We start from the raw sequence: 11,519 nt of genomic DNA on the forward strand, positions 1-11,519 counted from the left end.
TTTTATACCTAAATTCAATTTATTTAAAATTTCTTAAACAAAATAACCCAAATATTGTCCAATGGATTTCCCGAAAATGCACCAAGCAGGTGAAACGCGAGCATGTAAACAAAGCCTGGCAGGTGCTTGCGCGCCTACTCCAAAGTAGCATCAAAATACACCACCTCTTTCAAATCCGATTTCGTTAATCAGTATTCCATGGGTAAGATTAGATAACAAGGACTAATTTGGTGTTGTTTATATAGCAATCAGTCGTGTAGTTTTCTTTTGTTCAGTGAATGTATTTGGGGATTGGGATGGATTCGGAGATCATCAATCAAGACTTCTCTTTTCCAATTCCTTTTGTTGGTCACATTTGACAGTGATTGTCAACACAACTGTCATCAGTGATTGACATTTGGTCATGATGATGATGATGTTTGTTATTGTTGGTTTATCGCATAAGAGTAAGACAAAAGCATAAACTAGATCTCTGATATCTCTGTGAGGAAGGAAGCACAAAGATGCCGCACCACATCCGACACGGCACCACTGTCCATGTCAATTGTCATGTGCAATCGCAACAGCAGCTTGTCGTCATAGCTTCAGCATCTTGTTGTTCTTTACTTTCAGCCACCGAAGACATCTCCCCATATGAGAACTCATCCGAAGAAGATGATGGAAGTTCAGAAGAAGGGGACACGGCTGGATCAAATCGGAGCACGCCTGCTAAGCTTGTTGCCAAGCATGCCATTACAGGACGAGGCATCACATTATGTATGCTGATGCAGGATGGTATCGTTGAGGCTGGAGTTGGCCTCTTGACCATAAGCTACCTCGTAGGTGTCTGTTTTGAATTTGAGGTCGAACAGTGGGATCATTGGCATGAAATGGGGTCGATAGCCGTGATGTCAGATTTCCACTTTCAGTAGGAATACAGGCCGACTCGGCCCGTCCCCAACTCGGACCACCAACTCGACCCTAACCCTAACCCAAACCATTTTCTTTCCCAAATATAATCAGATATCTTTACTGTGTAAAAGTCATAGCCTATCTATTTACCTAACTTCTATTTCACTTTCAGGGTAAAAAATTTGTTGGTGATCTGCTACCTGATGGTAAAATAAAATTCCAAGAAAATGGAGAGCTGTTCAACTCTCCGAGCGCTTGGGCAATCCATTGTAAAAAGATTGTGAACCCAACAAAGAAGTCAGGATGTGGTTGGGCATCAGTGAAATATAAAGGCAGAAAGCTGGATGCCTACAAGACAACCTGGTTCCGCAAACAGAACCCTGAGAGCTTTCTGAATAAAGTTATACAGGTAAAGGCAGGAGTGATCGTGAGACGTGTAAATTAGTCGAGACAGATCTCTGTTAACATTAGGTTGTTCTGAAAATAGTATTGACTCAATTTTTCCAGGGCCACTTTGACTTGAGGCTGGTGTGCCTGTCTGAAGAGCACCCACCACCCCTTTCACCCCTTGATGGGGGGGGGGGCGGCAGACAGACCCCAGAAGCCTCCCAATCTCCAAAGCCAATGATGTTCGACCAGAAAAAGCGTGATGGACTTCTCCTGGTCGGGAAATACCTCGTCGGAAGTCCCATCTGCAATCCGGATACATCTGCAATCAGGATACATCTTCAATCAGGATGCCTCTGTAATCAGGATGCCTCTCTTTTAGGACAGCATATGCCAGTCCCGAGGTAGTCCTTAATGAAGCGGTTCTACTGTATAACTATATATTGTAAGATTTATGTTTGAACGCTTTTCCCTGCAGCCACCTACCTCGACTCGTAAACCAGAAGGTTTAAGCAGTAAGCTTGAAGCGTTGAATAATGCTAACAATCTCAAAAACGGCAACAGCTCAACGCAAAGTCAAAATGGAGACTCGGAAAAGAACGTCAACGGTGATGTCGTCAAACCTCAGAATGGAACAAAGTCACCTGAATCGGTATCTGAAGAATCAAAGAAAAGGTACATGTAGAGTGTTAACTGACACAGTTACGTGTTTAACCCTTACACTGCCAAGCGTAATGGCATACACCCCTGTGCCGCAAGGAAAAATGAAACCTGGCAGAAAAAGCAGGACCAGAACTGCCACAACATGGAGACAAACTTACAGATGATGTTTAGTACAAGCAAAAACTCCCACTTGGCGCCTCGTTATTATCACTTTTAGAGTGGATAGTAGGATCCTCCGTATTAGTGGGTGCAGGCGGGTTAGATAAATTATCGTGCTGGGCAGTCCAAGAGTAAATAGCTGAATTTTTACCTTTACCAATAAATTTGTAAAAATAAAAGGAAATTAGGAGATTATTTCAATGTAAGGTCATTTTTGAAAGAGCAGTGGAGAAGAATGAATCCAGTATCAACTACGTAGTAATTGTTTTCAAATTGCAACGCAAGGTCTTGAAATCTGATAGGTTATGATTCCCAAACATTGAATTTGGTTATATTTTGATTGGAACATGTATCATTATTTCAGTCCTAAGGAAGAGAAAGAAAAGACTGCAGAGCCCGGGGAGGGTAAGTACTCAACTGAAAGGTTTCAGAGTTTTTACGCATAAAATTGACCATGAAAAATGGCAGGAAAACCTTGAGGGCTGAGCTGATTTGAGCAATGTAGATCTCGGATAACATACCTGGGAAAAGAAAAAACTTATCAAATGCGAAAGTCACAGACCCAATTCATGTTAAGGCCCTCGGCTACCAACCAACTTCGTGGCCATCAGTTGTTTGTTGACAGACAGGTTTCTACATGAATACTTTTATAGTTTGTTCCACATTTTCTTATCCTGTTAGTGTTATTCATGTCCATCTTGGTCATTATTTCAGTATTGGACCTCTCCATGTCAGGCCCGTACAGCCAGCCGAACGCAACCATGAGAAAGTCAGTGAAATACACCATGCTTGGGAGGAGAGAACTCGGCAGGTATACAAAATCGAAGTAGGTTGTTCGTACCAAAGGTGTTGACAATTTTCCTGTTCTGCACTGCGCACATAACAATTGACATTGGTTGCCTATTCCAAACTGCAAGACACAGCACTGTAATGAGAACTTTTTCATTTCTATAAGAAAAACAAATATTGAGTATGAGTTTCAGTTTCAGTTTCAGTTTGAATTGAGAGAGGAGAGGCGTTTAGACATAGACTTATTTAGACCTGAACCTAGATATATTAACTGCAATTAAATATTAATTGCAAACCTTTGAATTGAACAAATTTTGAAATTTTTTATTAATGGAGTAGGTTTTTAGAGTTGAGATCACATAATCATAACTGCAATTAAATATTAATTGCAAACCTTTGAATTGAACAAATTTAAAAAAATTTTTAACTAATAACGGAGTAGGTTTTTAGAGTTGGGATCACATAATCATTGTCTTCTCTGTTACTTGCAGAGACACACAAACCCTCGTTCAATGTGCCAGATTCCAGGACTTTGGGAAACTTCAACCGTTTACGATATCATTTCAAACCAACTCATTATTACTCATGGTAAGTGACTATAATTAAACATATTCGAAAAAGGCTGTATCTTCACAGTTTAGTTGACGTACTCATTGCTTGTGTCTTTGGGCAAGTCACTTTTACCCATTGCCTTTGAACATAAATGCAACTTCTACTATATAAACAACATATGAACTTCATATTTTGCAATCTTTTCCAGGATTACCACTGCCACCTCACAACCAGTGAAGTCGTTGGATACTTGGCTGGGAAATGGGATCAAAACTCACAACGTAAGTCTGCAGATTGGGCCCTAAACCCCACCCGCCAACGAAGCTTAACTCAGTTACAGAAACAAGCATCAGATGATGGCCCTGAATTGAGTGGCGAGACCTAAAATGAAGTTGGATCTCAAGATTAGATGGAACCAACCAAAACAATTACATTTTACTTGCAACATCAAGCTAGAGAAGTCACAGAGATGAAGAGAAAACCGACAATTTTTTGGCGACTCTTCAATTTTTAAAATCCAGAATACCTTACTGCTCCTCCTTCTTGTTATAGCATTCCGCGACGTTACTATTTATAGCTCACAAGGTCATTTGAATAAGATATTGATGACGTTTTAGTCACGTGACAGTCGGACATCGACACTTATTTCTACGCATTTGAGCTTATTTCAAAGTCAATTATCTTTGACCCTGCATTGTTTTTAGCATGAATGATACCATAGAGTCAGAGAGAGAAATATTCGGAACAATTATGTAGTACTTCCAACACTCGGACATGTGCCAGATTGAATCTAACTGCCCTAGTTAGAAAGCCTGAATCCATTACGAAACGGCATGTTTGTCCGACATTGCCTGTAATTCAGCGATGGGGAAATAGAGGGCAGCAGCTGCAGTGACGTCATCTTCGCGGAATGCTATTTACAAAGTGTGATTCCTGTTTCAGATTTAACCATCGTACAGTCATTTCCGTGTCGGTGTCGACTTGGTGATCGAGAGAGTTCCGTCATTGTCGAAGAAGAGGTGAGAATATTCAATATCAGTCACAGAGATGAAAAAAAGTATAAGGTTCATTTTGTCAGATACATGTAGTAGAGTAATATGGCCTTTAATAGCAGGGCTTGAAATTCACGGAGGAAAATAACTTTTTGCCCTCCTCCTTTGGCTTGGTGATGTTATAATGTGTTTCTTCATCAAGGTGTCTCTTCCTTCTTTAATATCCTTCATCTCGTACTTTTAGATTCGACAGAATATGGAGCGCCGGGGTCTGACATTGGTGGGCTGGTACCACAGTCACCCGGAATGCCAGGCAGACCCTTCCATCAAAGACATCGAATCACAATTTGAATATCAACTCTGTCTCAAAGGCATGGGCAGCTCATATCATCCCTGTATCGGCGTCATATGTTGTGAGTCTCTTGTCTATTCTAAATAACACTGTAAATTTCTAAGGGGGGGAGTTCATATAAACTAATCTGATAAGTGATCGATATGGACTCGAAACCAAAACAAAAAACAGTAATTCTTTGCTATTTCTATTTTGTGAAATTTGAAGAAATAAAATCCCCATGGAATTGATTGGTTTACTGTAGTATTTTACCAAAAGTTTCTAACCGTTTCCTTCAGCTTCTTACAACCCGAGCAGAACGGAGAAGAGTTCTAAAATCCGTGCATTTTGGGTGATGCCCCCGCTCGAGCTTGCAACAATAGATTACAGTATTCCCATGGAAATGTCATACAACGAAATCCAAGACACGCATTTATCTCCTGAAATCGTCAATGAAATGGTGAGTCATTGTCATTCACGACAAGCATAGTCAATGACAGTATGGACTGGGAGTGTAATAAATGTTACACCACATATCACACTTGTTCGATTACTTATCAAAGAATCGTTGGAGGAGCAGTAGTTTGATGTTGAGGGAAAAACGTAGGTCGCCAAGGGGTAACCTGGCTGTCATGTCAAGCTTTGCATATACAGCTCTACTCGTTGTTTCAAGTTCTCAGTATTGGTGTGCCCAGGATGACTCGCATCACTCAGTCTGATTGTGAATTTTACTCCGTTTCCAGAAATGGCTTACAGACTTCTACCGAGGTGCTCCCGATCTGATTCCGTTTGCCAGTCCCTGGCAGCATACAACAACATATCTAGAGAAGATAAAGGTAGAGTACTGGCCTCCACCAGACTAAATCACCAGACTAAATCACCAGACTAAATCACCAGACTAAACCACCAGACTAAATCACCAGACTAAATCACCAGACTAAACCACCAGACTAAATCACCAGACTAAATCACCAGACCAAACCACCAGACTAAATCACCAGACTAAATCACCAGACTAAATCACCAGACTAAACCACCAGACTAAATCACCAGACTAAACCACCAGACTAAATCACCAGACTAAATCACCAGACTAAATCACCAGACCAAACCACCAGACTAAATCACCAGACTAAATCACCAGACTAAATCACCAGACTAAACCACCAGACTAAATCACCAGACTAAACCACCAGACTAAATCACCAGACTAAATCACCAGACCAAACCACCAGACTAAATCACCAGACTAAATCACCAGACTAAATCACCAGACTAAACCACCAGACTAAACCACCAGACTAAATCACCAGACTAAATCACTCAACAAATGAGCCAATGGCAATATATTTATTTACTCAAGAATGTACATGTGGTATGAAATGAAAAAATAGATGCAAGTTCTTTTGTAGCGCTTTATAACGTACAACATCCTCAGAGCGGTTTACATTTATTAATGTATTATAACATTTGCCAGGCCAGCACTATTGTATATACAGAGTATATGCAATATACAGAGCTTGGATGCATCATAAACCGTACGCAACATTCCACCAACAGTTTGTGTGTACTTAAAATGTAAGTCTGTCGTTAGTGTCCACACTGCATAACCCAAATAACTTGTGCAGTTCAGGAAAAAAATAGCAATATATATATAGCAAAAGTAGTATTTGAAGAAAACAGATTGGACTTTCAGAATATTTAGTAATTAAAAAAGCAGGTAGAAAAGACTTTGAAGAAAACAGATTGAATTTTCAAAATGTTTAGCAAGTCACTCGATAATTTCTTCTTCAGGCTTCCCTTTCGAAGAGGCTTCCAAACGACCAAGGAGATGGCTCATTCCTCGACTCCATACATATACTTCTGACGCAGTACATGTGAGGCGTCAGTAGTTGGTTCGTTACTTAATAGGGGGCAGCTTATACAAGGAGAAACCCGACTTGTAAAGTTCCGCCTGTGCTTGATTTATCAAAAGGCGTTTGCGACTGAGTTGCATTAACTCATTCAGCTTGAGCAGACGACATCATTAACTCAAGGTGTTCGATGAGGAACTACTTGAAGAAAAGTTGTTCATATTGACCAATCAACTTCAGCTTTATGAGCCAATACTTACCAACGGTGTCTTAATGGCAACACCAGGGTTGAAAGAGTTTTGCATGTTCAAGTCTATAAAAAACAAAACACTTTCTTCATGGAATTTCATTAGCACCTGATGTCTATCATTTTAATGAAACAAGCACGAGTGGATACCAAGTTCAGGTCACATTCCAATGCTTTTTACAATATGTTTGAATTCCATTTGAAATTTTTCGTAACAACTGAAAACTTAATTCGAGGACATGTATAAATTCATTTGTGCCAGTTAACAGTTTTACACCAGGTTTATTTTTGTAGCTTCTTTACACAATGAATTAAACTTAAGTTAGATAAACATAATGCATGAAAATTACCACTTGAAGATACATGTACATGTACATCCATTTTTGCCATTTTGAGAAAAAATGGCTACAGAGTTTGATATTTAACTGAAAATGTATTGGAAAATTTGTACATTTTTTATCACAAAAGTTTAACCGGTGCCCCAAAAGCCCTGAAATTTGAGGACATTATCGGCCGTTAAATGGGTAATACCATGGTTTCGGTTAACTCCAAAACGTTGGGTAGGGCCTATTTTGTGACGAAACTCTTCACTTTAATCTTTTGTTAGTTAAAGTTTATTAGTTGAAATTCCTCTTGAGGCTAATAAGGGTGATTGCCTGAACGCGACGGGATTAAATGACAAGACCTTATGTCCCAGGTAAAAGAAAACATGTTAGGAACTTTATTCGGAAAGATGGGGAAAGACGGGAAGTTGGTTAATCGCCCGCATATTTTTCAAGTATGTTTACCTTACACAAGAGAACATGAATTTTGCTTCGCTCAAAGATCTCACTGTGCTCATAAAAATTTTAAATCATCAATCAAGTTTTATTAAAAAATCAATTCTGAAAAAAACGGAACCATGTACCATGTTTGTTGTCTGAAATTTGGGGCCTTCGTTGTTTATGTGAGACTTGGAAGTTCTGAAGTAGTTCTCAGGGCGGGGAGGCGGCTCCCAGTCGTTCCAATACAGTGTATATAAATATCATGAGCTGTGTCACGCTGAGGCACTCTGGGGTATCAGTGGCAGCAATATTTTAGAGCACACCGAGAGACAAAAAGGGGATCAAGCCAGGTTCGAACCCATGACCCTTGGATTGAGATTCAGAGACATGAGTACGCCACTGCACACCTCCAAATGACATGTTTTATTCTGGCCTTCAAAGTCGAAAAATTGGAAACAAAAATGAACTGCCACTGCTATCAAAATATTAAAAAATGTTGACACTTTTATGTTCATTGGATACGAAAGACCTCTGCAGCTGATAAAATCAGTATTTTTGGTGACTAATGATAAAAACGATCGCCCTGGGTGTCTCGTTGTTAAGCACGAGGAATTCCATGAATTATATCAGGAGAAATGACGAAAGATTTTCTGTTTCTGGTTGGGAAACTTGGTGTGTATACCTGGGCAAGCAAAAAAACTCCCAAGTAAGAAACATGAGTACCGGTAACATGTGTGGACTCTACTGTGGCCAAAGCCTTGAGTCACTTGGCATATAAAAATTCTTATCGCATTTAGGAGAGGAATACTCTCTTGCAAATACCCGGTAACACCTCCAAGTGCACAGCAAACACTGAAGCAGAAGAAGAAATGTTCAAACCAGAAGCAGACTTTATTTCATCATGACGCTTTGCATCATTATTATTGTTGTTATAATGAATTGTGTTGTACTATCTGTATATATTTGTTCTATGTCTATAATTATGATTTAGATGAGCATTTTACATGCGCGAGATTAAATGATGATGAGTATTTACTTATTCACTACGATGTGTTAGATTCAAATGCTGATGTATGTACATGTATTCATATATATTTTACACATTCCAGGGCTATTCCGTTGAAGTTATCACCCCCTGTTTTATCCAAGGATGTTCTGTTTTTAACTTTGCATGTAGACATGTTGGAAAAACAAATGCCATGGACTGGTAATGTTCCCATTCACCAAAACTTGTGGTGGAATTCCATAGCAGTGACTTGTGCATTAATTTGGGAGTTTCATTCGTCCTCAAATGTCAATGATTGTCATTGAAAATTGATACAAAATCTCAAGTATTGACAGTTTCCAAAATTGTACCGTGCAACATTCCATTTGGCCCAACTCCCTGGATTATCAGCGTTTTATTACACCATTAGAGTTTTTCCGTTGAATATATTTTTGGTAACATTATTTACAGAAGCTAATTACATTATGTGTTGTTTCAAGAGAATGGATTCTGTCTTGTGAAATTGTCGGTTGACATTGATTGTGCTCGCAAAAAGGCTGATTCTAAAAGTCGTGAACCATTTTATATTTTCGTCAAAATCCAGACATTTGTTGCGAAAAGTATTAATCTAATTATTTTCCCATTGGAATTATCAAGTCAATTATTTTGCAGAAATTTACAATGTCATCTCAAAGGCATGTTTCTGCAAAAGTTTAGATCTGTTGAAAAATATTTACAGTATACTTTTGTATACCTACATTTTGAATCGAAAGAACAAATCTAAAGTTTGAGAACGGGACCGAAGGGGCAAAATGTATTTTCCCTCTTATTGCAGACAGTGAAAAAATCAGTTCTGTTCGGTTAGAAGATAGAGACGCTGCTAGTTTGTGAGATTTTCTCACAATATTGTGAGCCCAGGAGTGTTCGCAGTTTATGAAATTACAACTTTTGCATACTTTTGATTGAGGATTTTAATAACCCAGGAACAATAATTTCAGTTAGATTTTTTTTCATGGCCAAACACTTTCATGATTATATAAAAATTCAAAATGAAAGACACTGGAATATTTCTAGGTTAACCGTTAACAATAGATGCCCAGAAAATGCCTCACTTTAAAAGAAATTGGTGTTGTTTCATTTCGTTGAAATGTACATTCGTCCATTCAGAACCCTCACGGCAGTATTTTCGTATTATTTGAGTCTTTAGTACTGCTGAAAAATAAATAAAGAGTATTAGCATGTCACCAAATGTTCACACGCTGTTGGTCAGAGTTGGTTACGATGTAAGGTAGAATGGTACAATTATAGCTATGGTCCAGCTAGGCACTGTGTGCTTTAATGTGTACTGCTATAATTGGACTGAAGCTAAAAATGTACCACAACTCTCATTGTTTGGTCAGTGCCACTTGCTATCGTGTCTAACTCATATCTATATCAATTTGCTATCTTCGGCTCATTTTGGTTGAAAATGGCCTTTTAGCTTGAGCGTATTGACGAGGTCGATAATATGTGACCCGCTCTACCAAAACTAGGCGCTTATCGCATCTGAACTTGACAGGTTGATACGGACTTGTTGTTCATTTCCCTATTGTAGACCTTTTGTGAAATGTGACCAAATCAGTTTGTAATAGATTTTACAAAAGGTCTACAATAGGGAAATGAACAACAAGTCCGTATCAACCTGTCGAGTTCAGATGCGACAAGCGCCTAGTTTTGGTAGAGCGAGTCACATATAGTAGAACCTTTCTATTAATGACATCCTCAGGACTGACAAGTGCTGTCCTTGATAGAGATGTGTCCTGATTAGAGAGGTCAACTCGAATGGAAACAGCCAATTTGGGATCAAAACTTGTATCCTTAATAGAGCTGAAGTGTCCGCTGTGGGCGGTTCCACTGTATAACTTTTTATAAAAAGAGCTTTCTAAGTCATATGACTGTTAGCAGAACTGTTTTTGCTCTTGGACACCTAATTAGAAATCGATTTCAGTTTTGGTAATCCGGCCCATCACCTTCTCTTTAATTTCACTTTACTTCTGTATTTGAAAAAATCAGTTTTGGTGTTATTGATTTTAAGACCAATACATCTTTAGCAATAATCTTATAATAAAATAGTTATCACTGATGCCAAATGGGAAACATCCTCCTGGCCCTGGGTAATTAATTCTACATGAGCGAAGGTCACCCAGTCAGCATGAAGTTCAAAGAAATTTTTATCAAATAGCAATTTGGCAGCATGGGATTGGGATTCAAGTAGCATTGAAATGAACCAGCCCTTCTTCAAAATTGTATGTTGTTTATTTTCAATAAAAATTTCTTTTATTCTTTGAACTTCACGCAAAAATTTTAAGTTTGGGTTGGTGTTTGGGTGACATTTGCGTCGCCCAGCACGACATTTTCCTTTTTGGCATCACTGATTCTCTAGACCACTAAAACATTGTCTGTTTCCGAAGATCTTATCAACTGTGTCGTGTTGACTTTGTTGTTGTTCTTACTTACTAGCTACTTTCATCATTCCTTCATGTCTTAGTTCTATGTATACTGTCAGATACTTAATAAACATACTTAGTATGTTGTCAAGTTGAAATCTTGAGTTTATTCATTTTAAATGGACAACTTGGTATGACATATGCTCGTTTTTCATACAAAATTGGCTTCCAGCAGACGGTGACGTCTAAGGATGATCTCACAGTAGGTCGAAATGATTCACACTTGTACGAGGGATATATTTAGTTCTAAGTCTGACATGACCAAGGGCCCTTACTGTGTATAGTAGTCACTTGAAGATGGCCAAATTAGCCCCTCTCCTCCTGCCTATATTCCCCCTTTAAGAAATCCCCGCGAAATCTTAAAGATCACATGACCTGCTTACGCGGATTGAATATAACTTCCAATTGAACTTCTATTCC

The 11,519-nt window shown here is 38.8% G+C and overlaps 1 protein-coding gene across 2 annotated transcripts; it reads left to right on the forward strand.

Moving 5' to 3' along the window:
• The first annotated feature begins 84 nt into the window (after positions 1–84).
• Positions 85–11,190, forward strand: LOC135499582 (MPN domain-containing protein-like). 2 transcript variants are annotated; one of them, XM_064790442.1, is made up of 13 exons: positions 85–202; positions 613–818; positions 1,064–1,300; positions 1,757–1,953; positions 2,465–2,505; positions 2,815–2,926; positions 3,381–3,477; positions 3,650–3,722; positions 4,384–4,460; positions 4,678–4,846; positions 5,064–5,224; positions 5,508–5,600; positions 6,559–11,190. In XM_064790442.1, exons 1-13 carry the CDS (start codon positions 199–201, stop codon positions 6,643–6,645), a joined length of 1,554 nt encoding a protein of 517 aa, XP_064646512.1. In that variant the 5' UTR covers positions 85–198; the 3' UTR covers positions 6,646–11,190. The 2 variants fall into 2 exon arrangements, with proteins under 2 accessions (XP_064646512.1, XP_064646513.1); XM_064790443.1 differs by having other exon boundaries at positions 2,815–2,911.
• Positions 11,191–11,519: the final 329 nt, after the last annotated feature.

The sequence above is a fragment of the Lineus longissimus genome, chromosome 15 (assembly GCF_910592395.1).
Source record: "Lineus longissimus chromosome 15, tnLinLong1.2, whole genome shotgun sequence".
Lineage (NCBI taxonomy): Eukaryota > Metazoa > Nemertea > Pilidiophora > Heteronemertea > Lineidae > Lineus > Lineus longissimus.

What these genes read in the sequence shown, in the direction of transcription:
- LOC135499582 (XM_064790442.1), top strand. An exon ending in CCAACTCATTATTACTCATG is followed by an intron (nt 3,478 to 3,649) that starts GTAAGTGACTAT and finishes AATCTTTTCCAG; the next exon opens with GATTACCACTGCCACCTCAC. An exon ending in CTGAAATCGTCAATGAAATG is followed by an intron (nt 5,225 to 5,507) that starts GTGAGTCATTGT and finishes CTCCGTTTCCAG; the next exon opens with AAATGGCTTACAGACTTCTA.